This window comes from Lepidochelys kempii, chromosome 23 (genome assembly GCF_965140265.1).
Source record: "Lepidochelys kempii isolate rLepKem1 chromosome 23, rLepKem1.hap2, whole genome shotgun sequence".
Lineage (NCBI taxonomy): Eukaryota > Metazoa > Chordata > Testudines > Cheloniidae > Lepidochelys > Lepidochelys kempii.
Window position 1 is genome coordinate 14,503,730 of NC_133278.1, and position 27,234 is coordinate 14,530,963.

The following is a 27,234-nucleotide window of genomic DNA, read 5'->3' on the forward strand; positions in this document are numbered from 1 at the left end:
CTCCTCCCTTGTTCCCTGATTTTCTACATTCAGCAGCTTGTTCTAGGAGCGTCTCTGCATCTCATCTTCCTGCTTGGCAGCTCGTTTTCTCCCTCCCTCGCTCTCGGTCCCTGATACATCACCCTGCTCCATGACTGTTCCCCATGTCAACCCTGTCTCTAGTGCGTGTGTGTGGGTGGGAGGGGGCGGGGGGGGCGGTTTGCAAGCCTGTTCCCTTCTGCAGTAGTCGCATCAGGAGCCCTGGGCTGCCAGCTGCGGCCAGATTTTTAGCACCGTGTACATTAGAGAGGGCCTGTGCAAAGCTGGGGGACAGTGGCCTTTAAATGTGGGTGACAGCCGGTGTCCCAGTGCAGCCGGCAGGTTGCCTAAGGGGTCCGGTGGTAGCAGAGGATTCGCCCGATAGTGCTGCAGGGGGGCCGTCTGAAGACAGGGCCAGGCTCAGCCCTAGAGGCAGGGGCAAACCTGAGTCTGTGAACTGGTCCCATTCTTCCGAAAGGACAGTTCCTCATGCAGGCGTTGCCGCTGATCAAACTCCCACGGTTCCTTTCTGGCTGCTTCAACATGCTGCCAATGACAAAAACAATGCATTTCAGACAGTGCTTTGTTTTTCCCCCCTCTGTGTCTTTGCAACCCCCCCCCCCCCCCGCCAGCTGCCTATAGGTACTTGTGGAAAATGACCCTCTGCTGGGGTCTTGAGTATTTGATAGAAATCCCTATTGTACTGTATTGAAAGGCACAGTGATGGGCAGGTGCTCTGTTAAACGCTCCTTGATGTCCGGTGACATGATTTGGTCCCAAGGAGGGAACCTGTTTCTGGCTCCCGATTTCTCCTCATGCTGCACTTGGTTTTTCATCCCTCCCGCGCCCCCCCCCAAATAAAGTTTTCTGTTTCACTGGGAAGTGGTGGGTCATGTTTTAATCAGGCCAGGCCAGCTTCAAGTTTAATGTGGATTTGAATCATGAACACGCTAACAACCCTACAGATCAACAGGCACTTTTGATGCTGTCATGTATCAGCCATTAGCAGCCCCCTCCCGTCCAACCCCAGGACTCACCTAGGCAGGCCCTAGGAGTTCTGGGCTCCTGGCCCCCGAGTTCTACTGAGAATTTAGGTGCCCAGTTTTAGGGACAGAGGCAACAAGAGGGTGCCAGAATGGTGCTTATTCTGTGCAAACCTCACCCTTGGGAGCCTGTACTGCCAGGGGCTCACCAGGGGACCCAGCCCTTCTCCACTGTGCTATGCTTCCAAGTGTCTCAGACTCCCCTCCATTGCACCAGGCCATTCAGCCACCTTCCTGGGGCCCCAGGGACACGGGAGCTCCCCCCAGTGCCTGGTGGAGGAACCAAGGGAGCGAGGGGGTGGAGCAGAGCATAGCAGCCACCCCCAGCAGCTCAGGTGGGAGTTTGGAAAGCCAAGGGATCTCTGGGTGCAGCAGCAAAACAACACCTCACCAGCCGCTTTAAGAAGTTTCATAGCAGCATAAATGTAACCAGAGGCAGAGTCTGAATTTCTTGTCTGGCCAGAACTGATCCACAGAGTGTGCAGGAAACTAGGTGCAGCTGCAGGATCAGTGGCTGGACCAGGTCCCAGAGGGGACAGATTCCCGCTGCAGGGATGTGCCAACAGGGTAGCATATCCCAGTCAGCAGAATATGGATCTCTGGGTAACATACGGGACTAATGTTTTGCAGGGGCAGAGTGAACTACTGTAGAGAACTGTGAATGGTAAATGATAACCGGCGCAAAAGCACACCACAAGAGACTGCTAGCAAAGTAGCCATGAAGCATTAATTGTGCAGTGGGTTTGTAGCATTTAAGAGACCAGTTTAGCCAAAAGCAGCTCAATAAAAACAGGGTGTAATCCTGCAAAGCCAGCCAAACCTGTAATTTACACACAGACCCCACAACCCTGCCCAGTCTGAGCAAACCCAGCTCTTTCCGTGCACCGGTGGGTGGCCCTTAAAAGGACCTTAGAAAATGAGTTTTTGGGGTTAAGAGCCGACTCAGCCTCCGAAGCCGTACAGGGTGCGCCCCTGGCGTTTCAGGGCGTACACCACATCCATGGCGGTCACCGTCTTCCGCTTGGCATGCTCGGTGTAAGTCACCGCGTCGCGGATCACGTTCTCCAAGAAAACCTTCAGCACCCCGCGGGTCTCCTCGTAGATCAGCCCCGAGATACGCTTCACCCCGCCGCGACGAGCCAAGCGGCGGATCGCAGGCTTCGTAATGCCCTGAATGTTATCCCGCAGCACTTTGCGATGTCTCTTAGCACCGCCTTTCCCCAGCCCCTTACCGCCCTTTCCGCGCCCAGACATCTCGCAAACACAGAGCTGATAACCTCCCCGCTATACAAAACAATGGGCGGCCTGCAGGGGTTTATATAGCACAGTGTCCGACCTGAGTGAAAACCGCAGTCACCCCTTGCGTCTCCCTCCCCTCGCCCTGACAGAAGGACGCTTCCGGCTCTCACCAATGAGAGACGGCGGCCTTCGCCTCTCAGCCAATCAGAACACCGCGGGTAATTTTAAATTCAAAAAGGGGAGTTTGGCGCTCGAGTGTGGCACGGCGAGAAGCGGCAAACACGGTTGGGAAGCAAAGCCCCTTCAAGCCCCCCCCCCCCCCAAAGCTGTAGGGGACGGAGAGGTTTATTTCTCACTGCCCAGCACCCAAAGCCGGTGAGCCACCATCCCTGCACCCCCCGCACGTCCGTGGCTGTGGAGACCCCCCGCTTTTGAATATTTACCCATTGCACACTTGGAAATAAAAACCAATTTAATTTCCTTCCCCGGAGAGGCTCGTGCAGGTCAGCTCCCCGGGGCCCCAGCTCACAGTTGGACTAAACAGTGCACAAATCGCTCCCCGATTTCTCTCCCTCGCCCTTTTTTCTCCGTGCGCCTCCCGAGGAGGGCGGCGATCGATTTCCAGCTTCCAAACGCTTTGTTATTGGTGCATTAGAAACCGGGCATTTTACTGGTGCTTTGTCCCTCGTCCTGGGGCGACTCCAGACTCGGGGGTTTTGCGGGAATCAGAGGTGGAAATTCAGGCTCCCGCCTTGAGAGGTTTTTACACAGTGTTGCCAGCTCTCATGAGTCTTTTGTCATGAGTCTGGTTATTATTTTCAGAGGAGCAGCCGTGTTAGTCTGTATTTGCAAAAAGAAAAGGAGGACTCGTGGCACCTTAGAGACTAACCAATTTATTTGAGCTACAGCTCACTTCATCGGATGCATGCTGTGGAAAGTGTAGAAGCTCATGCTCAAATAAATTGGTTAGTCTCTAAAGTGCCACAAGTCCTCCTTTTCTTTTTGGTTATTATTGTTTTCCTTAAAGCCCCCCCCTCCCCAAGTTCCTGGCAGCCCAGCCCAGCCGTCAAGGGGACAATGGGATGATTTCAGCCTTCATTCTTAAAGAAAAAATAAGTTTGTAGATTTTGTGGAGGAATATAAGAAGGGCCAGACTGGCTCAGACCAAATGTCCTTCTTGCCTAGTGTCCTGTCTTCCCACAGTGGCCAATAGCAGGTGCCCCAGAGGGAATGAACAGAACAGGGAATCGTCAAGTGATCCATCCCCTGCCGCCCGTTCCCAGCTTCTAGCAAACAGAGGCTCGGGCCCCCATCCCTGCCCCTCCTGGCTAATAGCCATTGACTACCCTAGGAAGCCTCAAAATGTGACGCCCCCCCCCCTCCTCCTCCTCCTCCCCCCCCCCACACCCGCAAGGCTCAAAAAGCTGAAGACAAACAAACATTTTCTTATTTTTACATGATTTTAAAGCCCATCCCCTGCTCTGAGGTGACTCCGGCTTTTTGAACAGTTGGGGCTAGTCAGACTGAGGTCACAAAGATTGGCCTTCTCTCTGATATTTCTCTCCGTTGGGGTGAGCGGCTTCCTTGGGGCGGACAGGGTTGAAGTTCCCTACGCGGACCGGAGCTGCCACATAGTCGCAAACGGGAGATTTCCCTCCCTCCCCCGGTCCAGTTTTGGCGCCGTTTTTGTACGAAAGGCAAACCAGCTGCTCCCCTTCCAGGCTCCGGGTTCCCCGAGCCCTTAAAGTCGGCTTTAGAAAGGCAGATTTAATGGAGATTAACAACCATCTGGGAAATAAACCATCTGAGGAGACAGGAAAATGAACAGCCCTTCCCCGTCCAGGGGAAGCAGAGAGAAGTTGGTTTAGGATAGAATTCATTCAGCCTACCCCAGAAAGTCTGGTATTAAAACGAAAAAAACGGGTTTATTTGGTCTATGAACGACCATCCATGGAACACACTGGGTTTCAGGCATGAAAGGAATAAAGATAGGAGCTCTTCCACAGCTGTGTGAAATGTGAAGACTTCTCCCTCTGTGTCCTTTCCGTGCTCATTCACCCTCGCTTGCTTACCAAGAAACGTGTGTCGGCCAGGATTGAGGGTTTTGCAGTTCCTGTTCAGAGTTTGCTTGTTCTACAAGCTACATGTATTTAACCAATGTATATTCTAAGTAGCTAAGAAAAAAATACTTTGTATATTCACAGCATTAAAAGGCCCTTCTTAGCTAGGTTTACCCCGGATCCCATTACACCCCGATGCGCTTTACTAGGTGTTAAGCTCAAGGAAAATAATTAGCATCTACCTTACATAGTCAAGGCGTGTTTTAAGGGATTGTGCGTTTAGCTATTTTCTGCTAATGAAAGTGACTGAAGCTCTCAATGAGAAAGTGGGTGGCTCTTAAAAGAGCCTTTGGGTTTTAGATGTCAGACTTCCCGGAGGGAGCACAGCCCCTGCTTACTTGGAGCTGGTGTACTTGGTCACAGCCTTGGTGCCCTCAGACACGGCGTGCTTGGCCAGCTCCCCGGGCAGCAGCAGGCGCACGGCGGTCTGGATCTCCCGGGAGGTGATGGTGGAGCGCTTGTTATAATGCGCCAGGCGGGACGCCTCCCCAGCAATGCGCTCGAAGATGTCGTTGACGAAGGAATTCATGATGCCCATGGCCTTGGAGGAGATGCCGGTGTCGGGGTGAACCTGCTTCAGCACCTTGTAGACATAGATGGAGTAACTCTCCTTCCTGGTCTTGCGGCGCTTCTTGTCCCCTTTCTTCTGGGTCTTGGTCACCGCTTTCTTGGAGCCCTTCTTGGGCGCGGGAGCGGACTTCGCTGGTTCAGGCATCCTGAGGACTGCAAGGAACGTACAAAAAAAACAATACTACACGCAGCCCCCGTGGCCCTGTCTTTATAGCGCCCCTATGTAAATAAGGTAGCCTAATTTTTGCTTTCCTATTGGCTGATAGGAAGTAAGACGTCAACCCTGCGGCATACCCAGCCGCAAAGAACGCAGACTCTAATCCTTGCACTTCTTATTGGATAGCCACAGCATCTTCTCTTCCCATTGGCTAGGTGGAGAAGTCGCTTTTTCATTGGGTGATACAGGCAGAGCCAATCAGATGTCGCGCGTCTCATCTGCCCGAGGCTATAAAAGGCAGGGCCCGCATAATTTCAAGGGTTCGATGGCAAAGTATTAGTGGTGTTTAGTGGCCGAGTGTAGCGTCGTGATGTCTGGCCGTGGAAAGCAGGGAGGCAAAGCTCGGGCGAAGGCTAAGTCGCGCTCTTCTCGTGCGGGGCTGCAGTTTCCTGTGGGCCGCGTGCATCGGCTCTTGCGCAAGGGGAACTATGCGGAGCGAGTGGGTGCCGGCGCCCCCGTTTACATGGCCGCGGTGTTGGAGTATCTGACTGCTGAAATTTTGGAGCTGGCTGGTAACGCGGCCCGGGACAACAAGAAAACCCGCATCATCCCCCGCCACTTGCAGCTGGCTATCCGCAACGACGAGGAGCTGAACAAGCTGTTGGGCAAAGTCACCATCGCCCAGGGTGGGGTCCTGCCTAACATCCAGGCGGTGCTGCTGCCCAAGAAAACCGAGAGCCACAAAGCAAAGGGCAAGTGAGAAGGCTGTTAGTATTCGAATTAACTGAACCCAAAGGCTCTTTTAAGAGCCACCCACGAGTTCAAAAAGAGCTGATAATCTTGGAAAATGATACGGGAGATGAAAAACATAAGTGTAAGTATTAGTCTGTGAGCAGGCATGCAATGGATTGCAGGTAGTTTGCTATGCTTCTGGAGTGTTACCAGAGAGCTGAGATTTGGTGTCAAACTTTTTTCTATTAAAAGACCAATCTCATTTCTAAGGGGTTTGGAGTGAAATGCATTGAGACCCATGCATCAGCTAAAATGGAGAATAGTCTGTACTTGATTTTTGCAGTGAAGTTACTGCCTTACTCTTTCTTCCTTATGTCATAGATATTTAAGGAAAAATAAGAATAAAGTGGTTTGGATGAAATGATGGTTCTATTCTGTATTTTGGGATGCGAGTGCAGATGCAAGGATTAATCCCTGTTTCTGCTTTTGTGCAAGTGCATCTTTCACAGACTCTGTTCTGGCTCAGAGCAGGATGGAGATGAATAACAGCTCTACGCTGAGAGGGAGGATGTTGATTTGCAAAATCTACCCTGGTTTTCCTGCTTTCATACAGCAGCCACAAAGTAAATGGTTCAGTTTATAATTTTATTCACAAACTGAGACCATGCTACTATGCCCATATGTGAAATAAATTGGGTGTGTCTCATTGCAATGAGTCTCTCCAGATTAAAATCTAAACCTGGAAATTGACATCAAGAATGACTATATTGCTTCAGACTAATGGTCTGTCTAGCCCAGTATCCCGTCTTCCAATAGTAGCTGGTGACTAGCATTTCCAAGGGAATCAACAGAACATGCAATTGATCCATCCCTTGTCCACTCCCAGTCTTGGGTAGTCAGAGGGTTAGGGATACTCAGGGTTGCATCCCTGACCCTCTTGGCTAATAGCCATTGGATGGACTTATCCTCCATGAATTTATTTAATTTTCTGAGCCCTGTTCTAGTTTTGGCCTTCACAACATCCCATGGCAATGAGTTCCATAGGTTGTGTTGAGTGAAATATTTCCTTTATATGACGTATGTTTGTTTATATGGAGAAAACACAGAGGAGGGGAAGAGCCCCTCTCTTCTCGGTCACACTGAAATGCTTTATAGAAATGTTGCACCATAATGAAGTACACCCCAGCCCCAGCATGGGGAGCATGCCCCCTTTCCACTGTTCCCTTTTCCCCTATATCAGAGCCTTCCAATCTCCCTTCTTTGGCACAAGTTCTGTGTGTCCCCGTTCCTCCTTCCCCCAGCAGGAGCCCTGAGTGAATGCTTGTTACCTCCTTCCTTCTCATGTGAGGGCTTCTGTGTGCCACATTTCCTCCTGTCCCACTACAAGGGTCCTCCATTCTCTCCTCCCAGGCCAGGGGCTGTGCATTCTCCCCATGCCTCCCCGCCCCCACACACTATTCTTGTGTGGGAGAAGTCATTTGGCATAGCTGTATCAACATGTTAATTAAGAGGTGTCATGGACCCTCAGGTCGTGCCCACTCTTGCCTCTGTGTAGTCCCTGGGGGAACCCCCTTCAGTGCAACAGCCCTTCTTGGGGGTTAAGCCCCTCCGGCTCCTAGAACCGCACCTCTCTGAGCCTTAGCACGCCTGTCTCTCGCCATGGGTCCCGTCAAGGAGTCCACTTGCTCTGGACCCCCAGGGCCTCCACTCCTAGAGGGAATAATGCAACCCTGTTTTCTGGACGGAGCAACTCTCAGCCACTGTAAAACAGGAGGCTTTATGGAGGAAAAGCAGGAATAAGACGGGGTGTGTGTGTGTATGGTTATACTGGAAGGGGGTTAATGAACACTGTCAACTAGTTGTTTAATCTACCTACAATTGCAGAAATTCTTGAAGCTTGGCCTGTGCTAAAGAATTGGTAGGAGCTTAAGGTTTCCCTGTTTTGACTTTCTGGTTTCTTCCCCCCTGCCCCCAAATTATTCTAATCACTGATGCCTGGAGTATTTCTATTTCCTGAATGTTTGGAATTGAATGGATGCAGGATTCCAACTGTATTACGTTACAGACAGACAACTGCCTTCGAGTTGCGTGTAAGGCCTTCATCAGCTCAGCCCATAATCCTGTTCTATTTACTGTGGAATGAGCCTCTGCCTCTCCCTGGGCACAGAACCCCTACCACACAGCGGGAACCCACATCTCCTGCCTTCAGTGCCAGAGACCCACATGTCACCTTATTAAATTCTAGCCTGCTGCTGTTGCACAGAAAAAAACAGGAGGAACCCTTTGAGGCATTTGAGTGAGGTGGAACTCATGCTATTGTGCTTTCAAATGGCTCTTGCCTAACCAGATTTATCATGTGAATGTGATCAGACCATTATCAGGAGCAACTGATCCTGGTGTTAGGCAGCCAATTGGGGGGAGGTGGGTAGGGGAAGACCCCATAGTGGCCTTGTCATAGACAGTAGGTCAGAAGTTATTCCCATCTCAGACAGATTAACCCTAAACAACAGGGTCCAGTCCAGGAAGTCACCTAGACAGGCTGGTTCCATACAGAGCACAGGGTGATGCCAGGACTCTGGATTGCTTGGTGCATAGGTAGAAACAAACAATGTACATTTTAATATGGACACACGTAAAGGGCGCATGTAGGCCATACTTACAGAATGGGGGACTCGATCCTGGGATGCCACAATGTTAATAGTGGTTGGGGGGGTGTCACGGTGGATATTAGCTGAACATCTGGTCCCAGTGCATCACTTTGGCCAACGGCTTTAATATGATCTATGGATGTATAAACGGGAACGTCGAGTAGGGGTAGAGAGGTTATTTTACCTCTCTATTTGGCACTGGTGTGACCACTGCTCGAATACTGTGTCCAGTTCTGGATCCGAAAAGGATTAAAGAAAGATGTTGATAAACTGGAGAGGGTTCAGAGAAGAGCTCAAGCATGATTAAAAGATCAGAAAACGTGTTAGAGCATAGGTGTTGGAACTGAGGGTGCCGGGGGGTGTCGCCACCCCCTCCCAGCTTAAAGTGGTTTCCATAAGATACAGAGTTTACAGTTTGCTTCAATGGTTCTCAGCACCCCCTGAGTGCGCTTAACCTGTCAATCTGCTTAGTTTAACAAAGATTAACAGGTGACTTGTATCCCCTATGCTCTATACATACCTACATGGGGAGCAAATATTTGATAATGGGCTCTTTACTCTAGCAGACAAAGCTCTAACAAGATCCAGTAACTGGAATTTATGCTCGATGAATTTAGACTGGAAATAAGACGTACATCTAGAACAAATCTATCCTTGCAACAAAGCCCGTTGCCAACTGTGTCCACATATCTATTCAGGGGACACCATCATAGGGCCTAGTCACATCAGCCACACTATCAGAGGCTCGTTCATCTGCACATCTACCAATGTGATATATGCCATCATGTGCCAGCAATGGCCCTCTGCCATGTACATTGGTCAAACTGGACAGTATCTATGTAAAAAAATAAATGGACACAAATCAGACGTCAAGAATTATAACATTCAAAAACCAGTCAGAGAACACTTCAATCTCTTTGGTCACTCTATTACAGACCTAAAAGTTGCAATTCTTCAACAAAAAAAACTTCAAAAACAGGCTCCAGCGAGAGACTGCTGAATTGGAATTAATTTGCAAACTGGATACTATTAACTTAGGCTTGAATAGAGGCTGGGAGTGGATGGGTCATTACACAAAGCAAAACTATTTCCCCATGTTTATTCCCCCCCACCCCCCACTGTTCTTCAGATGTTCTTGTCAACTGCTGGAAATGGCCCACCTTGATGATCACTACAAAAGGTCCCCCACCCCCCTTCCTGCTGGTAACAGTTCACCTTAGTGAGCTGTAGCTCATGAAAGCTTGTGCTCAGATAAATTGGTTAGTCTCTAAGGTGCCACAAGTCCTCCTTTTCTTCTTGTTACAGTGTGTATGGTAACACCCATTGTTTCATGTTCTCTATGTATATAAATCTCCCCACTGTATTTTCCACTGAATGCATCCGATGAAGTGAGCTGTAGCCCACGAAAGCTTACGCTCAAATAAATTGGTTAGTCTCTAAGGTGCCACAAGTCCCCCTGTTTTTATCTAGAACCGTGAAGGGAGTTAATCATTGGGACAATTTACCAAGGGTTATAGTGGAGGCTCTAGCACTGGCAATTTAAAAATCAAGATGGGATGATTTTCTACTAAATGCTGTGCTCTAGTTCAAACAGCATTTTTGGGAAAAAGGCCTCTGGCTTCTGTTAGACTAGAATTCAGACCACAATGGTCTCTTCCGCCCCTTGAATCTCCGAAACGAGTCTCTTACTGTAACTGCCTAAGAGATTATCATATTTTATATTTGTGCAGCCGGTAGCATTGTGGAGACCACCCTTAGGCACTAGTACAACAACAGGGTTAAATAATAATGAATCAGCTGGATACAGCCAGTCAGGACGCTCTGTACAATAAGATACCTGAGCCACAGAGTTAAGCATTTGAAAGACTGGCGTTAATTATTGCTGAGAGAGAGGACAGGGTACAATCTCCTGGAAAATAGGAACATATGCAAATATTCAAAAGCTTCTATTATATCAGCTTATGCTGTGGAAAACAAGAGAGGCCTACCTTAGACTCTAGATGTGGGGGTCTGAGAAACCTAAGCATGCAATAAAGCAGAGGACAGCGGGTCAAATCCAGACCAACAGCCACCTTTGAACAGACTGTGAAATCTTATTTACATATCACTACTGTTATTGACAACAAATAATTGATTCCCTATGTAGTAAGGAAAAACTATTACTCTAAACAGAGTAAGAGAGGGGACTTGCTCCCTTGAAAGGTTCTCCATTTACTGTTGTAACATCAAAAGCTACCTTACACAGCCGGGGAAAGCATGCAGACCAGGGATATAAGAAAAAGCGTGTTGTTTTGCAGTGTGTTGCGGGGGAAGGGTAGGAGGGGTACAGAGCAGAGTTAGTGTGGGTGGGGCCCGACCAAATTGAGAACTGAGACGGCCTAACCCACTTCCACCTCTCCCGCCCTATAATTTGATGCGCCGTCGCTCCCACCAATGAGGCACCGCACAGAGAACTCTGGCCAATCATTAGCCAGCTCTTAGCTTCAAATTCAAAAATTTGCTTTTTGGCGCCAGCCCTGCTCCGCGGCTCATTGATCTCATCTGTTCAAGAATAAAACGAGCTCAAGTTAAAAGAAATTAACAATGGGAAGTAGTGTAAAAAGCACTGATTAAAGCTCTTTCAACTCAGACTCTTTCAAGAACGAGTGAAGAATATGGTTTCCACCTGTAGCTAAATTCAAAATGTTTTCATTAACATTCATTCCTTCATCACTCCAGTCTGCACATTCACCATCTCAAATGTCTCCAGGTTTTCTCTGCTCTTTTATCGCTTTGAAACATTTTAGTGTCATTTCCTATAGGTCTATGAGTTGCAATCCCGTCTATTAATTTTTTTTCCAGCGACCAGTAAGCTATCCCTTAGCATAGAAATTTTAAATGTTTTTATTTGAAAAATTATAATCAATTAATTTAAACCACTGAACTGATAATTTGGGAAGAAATGGATACCATCCAGAATGTTACTGAATGTCTTTAAACGCCTTAAATTTGATAAAATGGAAAAAGGAATATTTCTATTTTATAAAAGTGCCCTTGAAACAAGGTAATATATTTTCTGAGACTCTGTATTTTTTCTGATGAGTCAGTTAATAGAACTAACAATCAAATCATTTTTTCTTGGAGAGAGAGACAAGATTTCAAAGCTCTTCAGGTCTGGAAAATGTACTTGCAGAGTGTCACAACTAAATATAAAATGGAACATAGTGTTTAAGCTGATTAACACTGCTCCAGTCATACAGAGGGAGAAATATATTGAATACACTGTTTCCTTAACAGGTTTCAGAGTAGCAGCCGTCTGTATCTGCAAAAAGAAAAGGAATACCTGTGGCACCTTAGAGACTAACAAGTTTGAGCATAAGCTAACAAATAAATTTGTCTCTGAGGTGCCATAAGTACGCTTTTTCTGTTTCCTTAACAGTTCTCCTTAGAAAGTTCTGATCTGTTTCTCTAATTAACTCAACTACTAAGCCCCTTTACTCAAGTGAAAGGTAAATTCACACTGTCTCACTGCATATAAGTTCTATGTCATACTCTAGTATCAGCTAGGTTTGTGATTTGCCAGGATGTTAGACACAAGTTAGTGGAGTCTGGGGATAGACTGCTACAAACTCACCTACATCTGAAAGTAGGATGTTAACCACTTCGTCAGTGAAAGTGACTAGAGCTCTCATGGATTAAGTAGGTGGCTCTTAAAAGAGCCGTTGTATTTTGTTTCTCAGAGACAGAGACCAGTTACTTGGAGCTGGTGTACTTGGTCACAGCCTTGGTGCCCTCAGACACGGCGTGCTTGGCCAGCTCCCCGGGCAGCAGCAGGCGCACGGCGGTCTGGATCTCCCGGGAGGTGATGGTGGAGCGCTTGTTATAATGCGCCAGGCGGGACGCCTCCCCAGCAATGCGCTCGAAGATGTCGTTGACGAAGGAATTCATGATGCCCATGGCCTTGGAGGAGATGCCGGTGTCGGGGTGAACCTGCTTCAGCACCTTGTAGACATAGATGGAGTAACTCTCCTTCCTGGTCTTGCGGCGCTTCTTGTCCCCTTTCTTCTGGGTCTTGGTCACCGCTTTCTTGGAGCCCTTCTTGGGCGCGGGAGCGGACTTGGCTGGATCAGGCATTCTTGCTTCGTAGCAGCTCACTCCCTAAAACACTGATACAAGACACTGAATGGTAAGCGGCCAGTGTAGGAGAGCCTTTATTTATAGCACCCCTAGGCGAATGAGGGTAGCCTAATTCCACCTTTCCTATTGGATACTAACTACTGCGTTACCTTTCTCTATTACAAATTCGTATTCAAGTAAACTGCCACGACAAGTCTCGCGATTCTATTGGCTACCACAACAGCATAGTCCTCTCGATTGGTCAGATTGAGAAGTCGGCTTCCCATTGGGTCTTTCAGGCGCTTTTTGCTTGGCCAATCAGCAGTGTCTGGCCTGATTGCTACGAGGGCATAAAAAGGCAAGACCGCGGTTCGCTGCACCGTAGTTTTATTGCAATTGTTCAGTGTTTGTTTTTTGTTAAGAAGTTTCATAATGTCTGGCCGTGGAAAGCAGGGAGGTAAAGCTCGGGCGAAGGCTAAGTCTCGCTCGTCTCGTGCGGGGCTGCAGTTTCCTGTGGGCCGCGTGCATCGGCTTTTGCGCAAGGGGAACTATGCGGAGCGAGTGGGTGCCGGCGCCCCCGTTTACATGGCCGCGGTGCTGGAGTATCTGACTGCTGAAATTTTGGAGCTGGCTGGTAACGCGGCCCGGGACAACAAGAAAACCCGCATCATCCCCCGCCACTTGCAGCTGGCCATCCGCAACGACGAGGAGCTGAACAAGCTGTTGGGCAAAGTCACCATCGCCCAGGGTGGGGTCCTGCCCAACATCCAGGCGGTTCTGCTACCCAAGAAAACCGAGAGCCACAAAGCCAAGGGCAAGTGAGCAGGCTACTGCTGCTGCCTTTCAGGCGAGGGAGATCCCTGCCACTCAGAGCATGTCAACCCCAAAGGCTCTTTTCAGAGCCACTCACAATGTCAAGCAGAGAGTTGTTAATCCCTGTTGAGTCGCTTTGGGGTCGCTTTGTTGAGTCGCTTTGTTGCTTTTATGGGGGTGTTGCGAAGGGAACATGGAGCAGTTCAGTAAAAACTCACGGCCAGGTTGCTAACCGGTCGAAAACGTGGCAAGAATATACAGAAAGAAACGGAGTACTTGTGGCACCTTAAGAATATACAGAAGGGTTCTCTGAAAACACGCCCCAGGGGTAGAAAACCTCCCCGATCCCTTCCCAGAGAACTGAAAACGGTGCAGCAGGTAATGAGAACAAGTAACAAGGTCCTTTGCCAGGTGTGGGGGCGACACACGTAGTAATTTTAATAAAGCGAGGAAGACAAAGTGCTGGAGGCGGGTTGCGCGTTTTCCCGTGCTGTAGGGGCTGCTAGGCTGTATCAGGGCGAAGAACAATAAAACGGCTACCGTGGGTCAGACCAAAGGTCCATCTGGCCCAGTATCCGGCCTTCCGAGAGTGGGAAGGAAAGCGGGTGGAATCTGGAGGGCGGCGGAATTCACCCCAGCCCGGTAAATTCAAACGGCTGCGCGCCATGCTGCCAGCAAATCAGCGAAGGGGGCCCAGGGCACGCACGCCCCCTTCTCCCACCCCCCGCACGCCTTTGTGGGATGGAGGGTCGGGGAGGGTTGTGTCTCCCGCCAATCCCCGGGCAGCCCGGGAAATTCAAAAAGCTCAACTACCCCTGCTGCGAGTTACTGAAAATCCGCGGGAGGCGCAGAACGCGCAGACCAGGGGCCCTTCAGCAAGACCTCCACTTCCCTTCTATCCCTGCCAGCAGTGAGCACCCAAAACCGCACAGTACCCCTCTATGCCTTCCCCCCCAGGCACGGAGCACTCCTCCCACTTCCCTTTTATCCCCCTAGGCCAGGGGTTCTCAAACTGAGGCGGTGGCGAGGTGATTACATGGAGGGTCGCAAGCTGTCAACCTCCACCCCAAATCCTGCGTTGCCTCCAGCATTTATAATAGTGTTAAGTATATAAAACAGGGTTTTTAATTGATAAGGGGGGAGGGTCGCACTCAGAGGCTTGCTACGTGAAGGGGGTTACCAGTAAAAAAGTTTGAGAGCCACTGCCCTAGGCTCTGAGCAGACCCCCTCCCAGTGTCCCCTCCATCCACCTGGGCCCTGAGCAAGCCCCCCGCATAGCCCTCTATTACCCCCTCCCAGTGCCCCTCAGACACTGAGGAAAGTCCCTCCCAGTGTCCCCTCCATTCCCCCTCAGGCACTGAGCATTGGCAAGCTCCCCCCTCCAATGTGTCCCTCTATCCCCTCCCAGGCATTGAGCACACACCAGGGTCCGCTCTATGGCCAGGCGCTTAGCGCTCTGCTCTAGGGAGTGGAAACAGAGGGGTTTAGTCACCACTCCCCAATCCCTGCTCAGCCCGGGAAATTTAAACCCCTCAACGGTCGCCCGGCTGCTCCTAGCCAATCAGGAGCCAGGACTGGGCTATAAATGGCGCACAGCGGCGGCAGGGTGCTTATTGCTCTGCGGCGGGACTAGAGAAAGGCTGGTAGCGCGCTGCAGCGAGCATGGCCCGTACCAAGCAGACAGCTCGTAAATCCACCGGTGGCAAAGCGCCTCGCAAGCAGCTCGCCACTAAAGCTGCCCGGAAAAGCGCCCCCGCCACGGGCGGGGTGAAGAAGCCCCATCGCTACCGCCCCGGCACCGTGGCCCTGCGGGAAATCCGCCGCTACCAGAAATCCACCGAGCTGCTGATCCGCAAGCTGCCCTTCCAGCGCCTGGTGCGGGAGATCGCCCAGGACTTCAAGACGGACCTGCGCTTCCAGAGCTCGGCCGTCATGGCCTTGCAGGAGGCGAGCGAGGCTTATCTGGTGGGGCTCTTCGAGGACACCAACCTGTGCGCCATCCACGCCAAGCGAGTCACTATCATGCCCAAGGACATCCAGCTGGCGCGCCGCATCCGCGGGGAGAGAGCCTAGAGCCGCTCCCCTCGGAGCCCGCCGGCTCCCAAACCAACCCCCCCAAAGGCTCTTCTAAGAGCCACCACGTGCCCACGCGAAAGAGTTGAAATTCATCCTTTTTCTGCTTCCTAGAACAAGTTCACACTGGCTAAGTGCCTTTTCGGCACCGGAGTCAGATCATTGCAACACTTGTGCGACTCCGCTTCCTAGATAATGTCGCAATGAGTTGGTTCTGCAATTACGAATCTGTTTATACAATCACAAACGAAGGAAAAAGAGCTTGAATTTAGCCTCTGGCCTTACAAGGCAGTACCCGCAGTCCCTAAACCCCTTCCCGGTAGAGGTAGGAGTTCAGTACAAACATGATCATTTTCATTTTAAAACGCCCCTTTTGAAAACGTAGCTTCTCCAATGCTCAAACCAGCCTGCCCAGACGGGGGCTGGTCTTCAGGGAGGAAGGAAACCCGAGGAAGGCAGCAGCTGCAGAGAGTTTCTCTAGGGCCCGGAAACGAATCAATCAAATACTTGTTTTATCACCATCTTGTTTCTGGCCTGCAACAACTGAGTGAAGATTCGGAGTCGGTTTGAGCACAAGGGTCTGGCTCCGTATTTGCAACTTCTCTTGTCTTTTTTTTGTTTTTTCTTTTGAAATAAAAGAAGCCGGTTTTTTTCAACGCCGCCCCCGTCCCGAGGCGGTGGGTTGATATGCAAATGACCGGGGAGGGGGGGAACAGGGATGAACTAATTGCGGAAGTTCAGAAAATAAGCAACTCTCCGGTCCGCTGCCGGGCACTGGTGCCCCCAAGTTCAATCAAGCACCCCGAGAAGTTGGTACGGAGGCTTCTAAACAAAGTCAGTTCCCAACCCCCCACCCCTTCACCAAACACCCTGAAACACGGCACCTCCTACCCTTCCGCCAGCATCCCTCTCTAATCCGGTTCCCGCGCCCGAATCCTCCCGAGGGGAGTGGGGAAAAGGAGTGACCGTGACCCTCTGAGGAGTGTTTTTCCTCTCTGGACTGAACCGCACCAAGGAGGACAAGGAGATTTTGTGCGGGGGGGTGGGGAGGGAGAGGTGCTCTCGCTGCTGCCAGGTTTTAGCCCTGCATTTACTCTATTCCTTGGCTGGCGGAGTGTTAAGCCGGGCTAGGTCTGAATCCGTGTTCGGTCAGCTGCGCTGCGTGTGTTCACTCGGAGCGGCGAACTCCGCTCCTTACCTTGTATAGCACGTTGTGAAATGGCCTTTCCATCGCTTCCCTGGTGGTCTAGTGGTTAGGATTCGGCGCTCTCACCGCCGCGGCCCGGGTTCGATTCCCGGTCAGGGAACAAATTCTTTTTTATTTTTTTCCCCCAGGACCATTATTACCCTGTGGCATTTTGTGCAGACCGATCCACAGGAGTCCCCAACAGGCAATAAACTCGCCCCGGCGTGCGGCTTGTTCGCCAAGCGCCGGGGCCCCGTAAAAGGGGAAGGGAGGCGGGAGCGGTGGCCACACGCGTGTGCGCGGCGCGAGTAAAGGTTTGGCTGATGAAAAGGCACCGCTGGGATTCGAACCCAGGATCTCCTGTTTACTAGACAGGCGCTTTAACCAACTAAGCCACGGCGCCGGCTTGCGAAAGGGCCGCAATTGTCTCCTTAATGCCAAGCGGCCCCATTCCCCCATTTGGGCACATACATGGGGGAGCTGCGAGAGGGAATCTGCCGGGCCCTTCTGCACAGTGCCTAAGATCTCAGCCCCTTCTGCCAGTTACAAACACTTGTAAATCCTCCCCTGGTAACTGCCGGAATTAAATCCCTCCTAGGCTTGTAGCTGGTCGGGAAAGAATCTAACTGGCTGAGTTTCTGGGACACAATGACTGACCAGTCCAGTTTAGTTTTAATAACTTTATCCCGCCATGAACTGCACCTTTTAAATCCCTCAGGAACTCGTGTCCGAGCCCTTGCTAATAACGCAGCTCTGTTTGTCTCTGTTTCCTTGCCAAAGAAAGGCCTTTTGATGACACCTGGCTAGAGGGTGTGCAGAAGTGGGCCTGTTCGCAATGTTTTCTCTGAATAGTGTGGGGGTACCTCAGTTTCCCCTAGCATTTTTGAAGTATCTAGGTCAGTGGTTCTTAACTTTCACCCCTTTGGTCCTCAAAATCTGTTCTCGCACCCCCTTATCAAAAATCGTTGAAGTAGGTCAGTTCTTTAAGCCTAGAGATATTTTTTGTTGGTATATTACAATAATCATTAAAAAAGTATCATGTTAATAAATACACAGCTTTGATAAAGCTAAGTAGTTGTACTTACCTGCCTGTGCTTAATTTGTGTTTTCCATGATTTACCTTCTAAAAAAAGATCTGGCCTGTCTCCCACCCCAGAAAGGGCATCTCACACCCCCAGGGGATGCGTGCACCCCAGGTTAAGTATCCTTCGAGGGCTTTGCAACAATCACACCCCACTGATCTAGGTGGGGGGGATAAGGTGGGGTGTGATTGTTGCAAAGCCCTAGAAGGCAGGTATGAGGGGGTCTGCACAGAGAATGGCCGACACCCCATCTCCTGGCAACTCATGGCCTGGGCCCCTCCCCTGCAAGGTTCCAACTGAAGGGGCTGGAGAACAAAGGGATCAGGTGGCCTCCTGGCCTGGGGGAAAGAGACAAAGGCCAGAGGAGGGGCTGGAGGGGGCTTCAGTTTGGAGCTGGCTGGGGAGACAGGGGGAGGCCCAGAACCTGGGTCTGGGCTTCCCATCCCCCCCAAGATGGACCTGACTGAGTGGTCCTGTTTTCTGTACCTACAAGCTCTGTTTTGGGTTGTGTTCCTGTCATCTAATAAACCTTCTGTGTTACTGGCTGGCTGAGAGTCACGTTGAATTGTAGGAAGTGGGGGGGGGGGGGGGGTGCAGGGCTCTGACTCCCCCGCACTCTGTGACAGAGGGGGTCAATTTGCCCTTTGTTTAAGGCCTGCTTGAACAGATTTGCCTAATCCAGGCCAGGCGGGTTTGCATCCGTGCCACCAACATCATCCTAACTTCACATAGAATGGTGTTGCACACCATTTTCAAATGACACACCTCGCACGGCATACATATTTTGCACAAAGATTAGTACAGTGGTGCGTAGGGTGCATAGGTGCTGGAAGTAGGGGGCTGCCGCACCCCTTGGCTTGAAGTGGTTTCCATCATACACAGGGTTTGCAGTTTGGTTCAATGGCTCTCAGCACCTCCACTGTACAAATTGTTCCAGTACCCCTGTAGCTAAAGGGTCAGAGTCAGGCTTTCAAGTGCCAGTCAATAGGCCAGTGCATCATTGGCAAGAGAGTCCATCTTGTTGCACTCCTGGGCTTAAATAAAGTGCTTGGACCAACCAAGGGCCAGACCGGAAGCTGTCAGTCTGGCTTTCCAGGCAGTATGTCTTGTGGTATTTACCTTCACAGGATCTGTGCAGTCATTTGGGCAACCCCCATCATGACAGCTAGGTAGTGTTACTGTTAAGGAAAAGTCAGCACATGTGACTCCATTTTGGTTTGGGGCCTGCCGTTGTTTAAATGCTAGCACATCACACACCAGGAGGAGTGATCCTTAGATACTGAATCCCTGTGAAAATCCTCCTCCTTGTCTCCAGCCTGCCTTGACTCCCAGTATCTGGTTTTTGTCAGTCTCTAACTCCCTGTCTCTTGGCCTTGATGTGAGGCCTCCCATCCTGATTTACTGATGCATGGCTTTAGGACCATGCTGTGTAATTAACATACTGGTATAGCACGAGGAATGCACCAAGCAGGGATAGGTGGTAGATAAGACAAGGGTTTGTTTATTGGCTAAGGTTTCCGATGCACGAAGGCAACATGTTTTGCCAAAAAGTATATAACCTTTGTATAATCTGTATTCAGGGTCCCCTCCTGGCTAGCAGGGGGGCACCACGCTCGAGCGTAATAAACTTAGTGTCTTTTGGGAACTCTGCAGTTGTGGACCTTGTTTATGTGCCTCAGCCTAGATTCGAACTGTGCGTGTCCTATCAGGTGTAATTCGCAGCATTGGTGTGCGTGTCCTACCAGGTGTAATTCGCAGCAGTTGTGTGCGTGTCCTCCCAGGTGTAATTCATAACACTACATTCTCTCATTCTCCCATCTTCTCCCCCACACACTGTTAGTACCTGTTGGCAAATATCAATCCTTTCCATTCTTTCTTTCTGCATATTTCATCCATGTATATGGTAACTATTCTTTAGAATCTCTGTCTTCAACAAAGAGTATGTCTGAATTTGAAGGCTCAGAACACTGGTCCTTGACCAACAAGTAACCCTATTCAGGAATTTAATCTGTGATGCTGTATTTTAAACAATCTTGGGTGCCTTCATGCCTATACATCTCCAGATATTCTTGGAAACAATCTTCTTAACATGTGTGTGCATGCATACACACACACACAGAGCTGATATAAGCTTATATAGACTTGGGAAACTGATATGGATCATTGGTACAGCTGGTGTTTTCTGATGTGGAATGAACCAGGAAGAAAGATTAGAAAAAATGGGGTTAGTTTAGTCTGGAGAAGAGAAGACTGAGAGGGGATGTGATAAGTTTTCAAGTACATTAAAGGTTGCTACAACTGGAAGGGGGAGAAAAATTGTTCTTGTTAACCTCTGAGGAGAGGACAAGAAGCAATGGGCTTAAACTGCAGCAAGGGCGGTTTAGGTTGGACATTAGGAAAAGGTTCCTAACTGTCAGGGGGGTTAAACACTGGAATAAATTGCCTAGGGAGGTTGTGGAATCTCCACCATTGTATCAAGTATCAGGGGGTAGCCATGTTAGTCTGTATCCACAAAAACAAAAAGGAGTCTGGTGGCACCTTAAAGACTAACAGATTTGTTTGAGCGTAAGCTTTCGTGGGTAAAAACCCCACTCCTTTAGATGCATGGAGTGAAAATTACAGATGCAGACATAAATATACTGGCACTTGAAGAGAGGGGCATTACCTCACAAGTGGAGAACCAGTGTTGACTGGGCCAATTCGATCAGGGTGGATGTAGTCTACTCTCAACAATACATGAGGAGGTGTCAATTCCAGGAGAGGCAAAGCAGCTTTTGTAATGAGCCAGCCACTCCCAGTCCCTGTTCAAGCCCAAATTAATGGTGTTAAATTTGCCAATTAATTTTAGTTCTGCTGCTTCTCTTTGAAGTGTGTTTCTGAAATTTTTTTGTTCAAGTATGGCTACTTTCAAATCTGTTATAGAATGTCCAGGAAGAATGAAGTGTTATTCTACTGCCTTTGTGTGTTACCATTCCTGATGTCCAATTTGTGTCCATTTATTTTTTTATGTAAAAGAATAAATGGACACAAATTGGACATCATTTCTGTGCTAACAAGTTCTGGCCCCTGAGGGGTCCTAACCCCCAGTTTGAGAACCCCGGCTGTAGGAACCTGGGAACCAGCCCTGAAGGAAATGAGCCATGTGGGCAGCAGACCAAAAGGACACAGTGGTTCTGTGTTCTGGAGCAATTTGTATAGTATGGGGTGCTGAAAGCCATTCAACCAAACTGTAAACCCTGTATGTGATGGAAACCATTTCAAGCCAGGGGGGTGCAGCATCACCCTGAGTTCCGGCACATATGAAAAAGACAAGGCTGCAAAGATTTTTTCAGCAGCTGGGAGCAATGTTTGACTTGACTCTGAACAATCGGATGATGCAGTTCTCCCATGCAAAAACCCACAGAAGGGAGTTTGTAGTCAGCCTCCAATTGAGCCTGCAGTCCACCCGACATGTGGATCCCCACACTACGCTTGGTGTTAGAGAGCCAGCTGGTGGGTCTGCTGATAGAGGAGGCTTATCACCCTTCTATCCCACTGTGTGATTTTGTTTAGCTTAACAGAATGCTCATAGAGTCATAGAACTGGAAGAGACCTCGAGAGGTCATCCAGTCCAATCCCCTGCACTCATAGCAGGACTAAGTATTACCTAGACCAGGGGTTCTCAAATCCCCTCAGGGGGTCATGAAGTTATTCTGTGGGGGCTCAGGAGCTGTCAGCCTCCATCCCAAACCCCCCTTTGCCTCCAGCATTTATAATGGTGTTAAATATATAAAAAAGTGTTTTTAATTTATAAGGGTTGCACTGAGAGGCTTGATATGTGAAAGGGGTCACCAGTACAAACGTTTGAGAACTATTGTCCTACAGGGATCTGGGTCAGTAAGAAATATATTCTCCTTCCTGCTTTTTCCTGGGCCCCATCCCAAAGGGGAGCATTGCTTGTATCCTTCACTCACTGATCACTGTGTGGTGAAGGTGCAGAGAGGAGAGGCAGCGCCAAAGCGGCATTTGAAGTTAACTGCGTGATTAATGATTGGCCAGGGAGGGATACTAGGTTTCTCACTGGTGAGCGAGACAGCTAACGTCACCCTGGGCGGGGCGAGCGGGAGGGGAGAGATGCTGCGCCCGCCTTTTTGCCTTCGGTTTTCACTCCGGTCGGACCATCGCCTATATAAACCCATGCTTTTTGAAAACGAGATTTCATTTTGTGTGTTCGTGTGGGGTTTGTAGATTTTGTAGTTATGTAAGGTCGCGGAAAGGGCGGTAAGGGGCTGGGAAAGGCGGTGCTAAGAGACATCGTAAAGTGCTGCGGGATAACATCCAGGGCATCACAAAGCCGGCCATCCGCCGCCTGGCTCGCCGCGGCGGGTGAAGCGCATCTCGGGGCTGATTTACGAAGAGACCCGCGGGGTGCTGAAGGTTTTCCTGGAGAACGTGATCCGCGACGCGGTGACTTACACCGAGCACGCCAAGCGAAAGACGGTGACCGCCATGGATGTGGTGTACGCCCTGAAGCGCCAGGGACGCACCTTGTACGGCTTCGGAGGCTGATTGATTTTTTTGTTTTAAAGCGTGGGCTTGCATTTTGTTCAACCCAAAGGCTCTTTTAAGGGCCACCCACTTCCCACGGAAGGAGCTTGTTTCACTGCTGGTTACGTTGTCATTGAAGCGAAGTGGTCTATAGGGATGTAGTGATGGGCTCGTTTAGTCGCAATAAGGGAACTTTTTTGTTTTATTGTGTGGGGGTTTTTAAAAACTCCGGTGTCCAGCCCAGCAGAGAGGCTGTAAACTTCAGCGATGTGATTGGTTCTGCGAACAGTTCTTTCGGAAGGATTTCGATTTACTCAAAACTCACTGAACCCCTAGTGCTGGGAGTAGCATACAGAACGCTGTGCGTTTACACAGGCGGAAAGGGGAACGAAAACGCCTCGATTTGTGCACGAAGAAGAAAGGGGACGTGCAGCCCCGGCCTTGCATGCAATAGTGCCCCAGGAGCCTTTTTGGGGGGAGGGACATTAAAAGTTTTGGCACGACGACAGATTCCCTGAGTGTCTCAGAGTTCCCCCCCCCCCTCAGGTAAATTGATATTCCAACACCGGCTTGCCCCAGGGAGCCGGCTGCAGCAGCCGTTCTCCCGCCACATACTGTAGCTGGGGTAAGGGGGATCTCCTGGGTCCTAGAAGCCCGCGTCCGAAATACCTCTTCCCTCATCCGGCCCATTGAGACTGAGGGGAGTGTTTATTCCCTCGAGTCTTGCAACTCCTTTCTGCGCATGCTCAGGAACAAGCCCGGGCCAAATTTAAACTTAATGGCTGGCGAATAATTGGCAGGGGTGCGATACTCGGTGTCTGATTGGTGGGTGGGGAGTCGCCGCACCCGGTAGGGCAGAGAAGGGGACGGGAGAGAGATCCCGCCGGCTCCGCTCCTAGGTTTTCCCTCTGGTCCGTCAAGAGCGGCTCTGACAAGGGTTGGTGTTTTGTTCTGTGGGCGCGGGAAAGGTGGAAAGGGGCTGGGGAAAGGCGGTGCTAAGAGGCACCGGAAGGTCCTACGGGATAACATCCAGGGGCATTACGAAGCCTGGGATCCGCCGTCTGGCTCGCCGCGGCTGGGCGAAGCGCAGCTCGGGGCTGATCGACGAAGAGACCCGCGGGGTGCTGAAGGTTTTCTTGGAGAACGTGATTCGGGATGCGGTGACTTACACCGAGCACGCCAAAAGGAAAACCGTGACGGCCACGGATGTGGTGTACGCCCTGAAACGCCAGGGGCGCACCCTGTAGGGGTCGGGGGCTGATCCTCAAAAATGATTCAACCCAAAGGCCCTTTTAAGGGCCACTCATTCCTGCATAGAAAGAGTTGGTCTTGCTGTGTACGGTTACACGGATATTAACATTGTGCTTCTATCTGGTTCGGATATTAACCTGCAAGTACTTTTTTCAACTAAGCTACTACAATGTTAGTCAAGTAGCCGGGGGTAGGCATGTTAGTCTGTACCGACAAAGGCAACGAGGAGTCCGGTGGTACCTTAAAGACAGATTTGGGCATAAGTTTTGTGGGTAAAAAGCCCCCTTTCAGGTGCACGAAGTGAAAATTACAGATGCAGGTATTATACTGGAGAATTTGCAAATTTAACACTCTTAATTTGGGCTTGAATAGGGGCTGGGCGTGGCTGGCTCACTACAAAAGCAAGTTCGCCTCTCCTGAAATTGGACCGGACTCCTTGTTACAATAATGATACAACTGGAGGGTATAAACCAATAATACTTAACAGAGCTATACTGTTTTTTTAAAGGAACTGCGTTGTTCAAGAAGGAAAATGGGAGTCAGCCTTGTGGCACCTTAGAGACTAACATTTATTTGGGCATAAGCTTTCGTGGGCCTAAAACCCACTTCATCGGATGCATGGAGTGGAAAATACAGTAAACAGAATATATATCACAGCACATGCAAAGATGGGAGTTGCCTTACCAAACTGGGGGTCAGTGCTGACCAGGCCAATTCAATAAGGTGGAAGTGGCCTATTCTCAACAGTTGACATGAAGGGGGTGAATATGGAGAGAAAATTACTTTTGTAGCGTTAACAAGGGCAATGAAATCCAGGTGGACATCAGCCATTCCCAACAGTTGACAAGAAGGGGGTAAGTATCAGCATAGGGGAAAATTATTTTGTAGTGACCCAGCCACTCCCAGTCTCCATGCAGACCTAATTTGATGGCATCCAGTTTGCAAATTTATTCCAGTTCTGCAGTTTCTCATTGAAGCCTGGTGTTGAAGTTTTTGTTGGTTGAATGGCCACTTTAAAGTCTGTAAGTGGTCAAGAAGGTAAGGGAAACTTAATGATTTATTTGTATAGTATACTTAGGATGATTTCTCTTATGTGCATGATACTGCCTTACTGGGAAAGAATGCCTCAGCTAATGCTAGAAGACATGGGGGAGGGGGGAGAAGAACCTGAGCCCTCATAAGCCAAAGCTAGGCATGTTTATAAAACAAGTGCCCTATCAATGTTACATGTAGATAGCAATGATACTGAAAGCCTGAAACAGTCTTCTCGAATGGGGCAGTGGGGTTGACAGCAGGAGGTTCTTTAGCTAAAGAAATCACATGGGTCTATCTTGCATCAATGGCATTTTAGCGCAGACACCAGTCTGTTTTGGCAGTGGGATGGTCTTTGACAACTTAAGATCTGAATTTTCAATGAGAACTCTATTTGGTGCAGAAGAAGTGCTGTTAAACAGCTGAGAAGGGAACTAACCCGGTCTCAGTTACAAGCTGTATTAGACAACCGTTGTTTTGCTTAGTCACAAACTAGGGATACTTGCACAAGCTGGGAACAAGACAACTGCAATGTTGGGGGTCACATCCCCTGCGCAGAACAAGCTTTTACAGCAGGTTTATAGAGCTGAGGGGAAAGGAAGTGATGCATGCATCTGATCACAAATGAGAGGTTGGAAGATGAAATTTAGAGGAATTTAAGCAGCTTCAATCCTCCCATACTGACTCTTACTGAAAGAGGACAGCTTGCAAGGGACTAATCTTTGGCGGGAGGAAGGAAAATCATGACAATTCTAGTATTTCAGTTTAGTCACTATTAGATTACTATGAAAACAGATTTCCCTTGTCACGCAAAGGCAGTTTCCTGCTGAAGGCAAGGAAGCTGCTTTGTTACAAAGTATCAAAGGGCTTCGTAAAGGACAACGGAGAAGGAAGATCTCTCTAAATAAAAGCCGGACGTTAGCCACGAATCCAACCATCCACAGCTAGGGTTAGCGGCAGAAGAATTTCACATCACAAGCACAGTCTCCCCCTAACAGTTTCTGCAAAGAAATCAAGAGCATTTACTAGCAGTCATGACCCCCCCCCACAGGGTTTCATCTAGTCAGCCGCAAGGAAATCGTTCTTTCATTATCTCAAAAAAAAAAAGAGATCAGAAGAGTTTTAGAAATTAATTAAAATAGTAGAATCAGAAGAAGAATACTATTCTTCTGAATAGTAGAATCTAGAATTACCTATATGGACCCAGTGGTATACACGAGCCGGTTTAAGTGAACTCAAAAGGATTTAAACTGGAAGGAAACCCAAAAGCTGAGTGCTCAGAGACTCCAGAAAACACGTGTTATCAAGAACTACCCCTTAATACAACGCCACACAAGTGAATTTGCATAAAAATAAGCGTCCTCGGAAAACTAGTAAACTGTAATTTAAAACATATACAACTAGACCTCTGTGCCCAGCAAACCCAGCTCTTTCTGTGCTAGAGTGGGTGGCCCTTAAAAGGACCTTTGGGTTGCAGTAGCCGTACCGGTTCCTGGGCTGGCAGTTTAACCCCCGAACCCGTACAGGGTGCGCCCCTGGCGCTTCAGGGCGTACACCACATCCATGGCCGTCACCGTCTTCCGCTTGGCGTGCTCGGTGTAAGTCACCGCGTCGCGGATCACGTTCTCTAGGAAAACCTTCAGCACCCCGCGGGTCTCCTCGTAGATCAGCCCCGAGATGCGCTTCACCCCGCCGCGGCGAGCCAGGCGGCGGATCGCTGGTTTAGTAATACCCTGGATATTGTCTCTTAAGACCTTACGGTGCCTCTTAGCACCGCCCTTACCCAGGCCCTTTCCTCCCTTACCCCGACCGGACATTTCTGCTCTAAGTAGCACAAGAAAGCAAGTGTCCTCTGGCGCAGGGCAAGGGCTTAACTAGGCTGGGATCCGACCAGAGGGAGAACCGCGAGGGACGCCGGCGGGAACGCCCTCTCCCGCCCGCCTCTCAGCCCTGCCGCGTGACGCTCATTCCCCTCCCACCAATGAGACACAGCGCGTCGCACCCCAGCCAATCCTGAGCCAGAATTCTACTTTAAATCCCAAAGAGTGAATTTTGGCGCGCGCGCCCGCGTGCAGTTCATAGCTCTTGCACCCCCTAGGCGTCCTGCATCAGATAGAATGCAAAAAAAAAGGCGCTTGAGCCCCCAGCGTCTCTTCCATTGCAAAAGGAGGGGGCTGTTATTTCCCTCTAGTACTGAGGGGACCCCTGGAGGCCTGTGTCACGGCGTCCCCAGGTGATGCTCCGGATCTGCTCCCTAAGAAGCCAGGCAGGACTCCGGGGGAGCCTCCTCTCTGGGAATATCCTGTCCCCAGGGCAAGACACTGCCCGGCTTCCACGTTCCTGGGTCTGACCTCAGAGCCGTCAGCCTCCCCTGCTCCAGCCTGCGCTTCCCGCAGCGAGTCCGCCCAGGCGGGGCTCCTGGGGAAGCCAGAGGGTCCTGCCCCCCGACTCCACAGTCTGACGTGACTCTCAGCCGGCCGGTAAAACAGAAGGTTTATTAATTAACAAGAACACAGTATAGAACAGGACGTGTTAGGGCAGAAATCCGTGACTTTCAACCCACTCCATCCTGGGGAGTCCTGGACCAGGCGGCTTTGGATCCCCACAAACAGACTCCCAGCTTCCAGCCACCCAACCTCAGACACACC

The 27,234-nt window shown here is 49.9% G+C and overlaps 9 protein-coding genes, 2 non-coding genes and 1 pseudogene across 11 annotated transcripts in view; 6 read left to right on the forward strand and 6 right to left on the reverse strand.

Annotated features, from left to right (window-relative positions):
- The window catches only part of NOSIP (nitric oxide synthase interacting protein), a 357,930-nt gene that overhangs the window by 182,352 nt on the left and 148,344 nt on the right, over positions 1-27,234 (reverse strand). The window lies entirely within an intron of this gene.
- Positions 1,657-2,345, reverse strand: LOC140902031 (histone H4). Its single transcript, XM_073321637.1, has one exon. The coding sequence runs from the start codon at positions 2,313-2,315 to the stop codon at positions 2,004-2,006; it is 312 nt and encodes a 103-aa protein (XP_073177738.1). The 5' UTR covers positions 2,316-2,345; the 3' UTR covers positions 1,657-2,003.
- Positions 4,208-5,200, reverse strand: LOC140901916 (histone H2B 8). The gene has a single exon (XM_073321368.1). The coding sequence runs from the start codon at positions 5,133-5,135 to the stop codon at positions 4,755-4,757; it is 381 nt and encodes a 126-aa protein (XP_073177469.1). The 5' UTR covers positions 5,136-5,200; the 3' UTR covers positions 4,208-4,754.
- LOC140901897 (histone H2A type 2-C-like) lies at positions 5,470-5,985 on the forward strand. Its single transcript, XM_073321326.1, has one exon. It carries the CDS (start codon positions 5,518-5,520, stop codon positions 5,905-5,907), a length of 390 nt encoding a protein of 129 aa, XP_073177427.1. The 5' UTR covers positions 5,470-5,517; the 3' UTR covers positions 5,908-5,985.
- Positions 12,231-12,690, reverse strand: LOC140901966 (histone H2B 8-like). The gene has a single exon (XM_073321472.1). The coding sequence runs from the start codon at positions 12,638-12,640 to the stop codon at positions 12,260-12,262; it is 381 nt and encodes a 126-aa protein (XP_073177573.1). The 5' UTR covers positions 12,641-12,690; the 3' UTR covers positions 12,231-12,259.
- On the forward strand, positions 13,003-13,876 carry LOC140901917 (histone H2A type 2-C-like). The gene has a single exon (XM_073321370.1). It carries the CDS (start codon positions 13,055-13,057, stop codon positions 13,442-13,444), a length of 390 nt encoding a protein of 129 aa, XP_073177471.1. The 5' UTR covers positions 13,003-13,054; the 3' UTR covers positions 13,445-13,876.
- On the forward strand, positions 15,054-15,578 carry LOC140902011 (histone H3). The gene has a single exon (XM_073321580.1). The coding sequence runs from the start codon at positions 15,098-15,100 to the stop codon at positions 15,506-15,508; it is 411 nt and encodes a 136-aa protein (XP_073177681.1). The 5' UTR covers positions 15,054-15,097; the 3' UTR covers positions 15,509-15,578.
- Positions 16,744-16,815, forward strand: TRNAE-CUC (transfer RNA glutamic acid (anticodon CUC)). Its single transcript has one exon. It is a non-coding gene; the product is annotated as a tRNA-Glu (tRNA).
- On the reverse strand, positions 17,024-17,097 carry TRNAT-AGU (transfer RNA threonine (anticodon AGU)). The gene has a single exon. It is a non-coding gene; the product is annotated as a tRNA-Thr (tRNA).
- LOC140901962 (histone H4-like) lies at positions 22,015-23,096 on the forward strand (annotated as a pseudogene).
- Positions 22,468-23,550, forward strand: LOC140901883 (histone H4-like). Its single transcript, XM_073321309.1, is given in 3 exon segments — positions 22,468-22,475; positions 23,225-23,336; positions 23,338-23,550. Coding segments are annotated over 3 exon segments (333 nt in total).
- On the reverse strand, positions 25,574-26,424 carry LOC140901937 (histone H4). Its single transcript, XM_073321414.1, has 2 exons — positions 26,073-26,424; positions 25,574-25,587 (listed from the first exon to the last, which is right to left on the reverse strand). Exon 1 carries the CDS (start codon positions 26,401-26,403, stop codon positions 26,092-26,094), a length of 312 nt encoding a protein of 103 aa, XP_073177515.1. The 5' UTR covers positions 26,404-26,424; the 3' UTR covers positions 25,574-25,587; positions 26,073-26,091.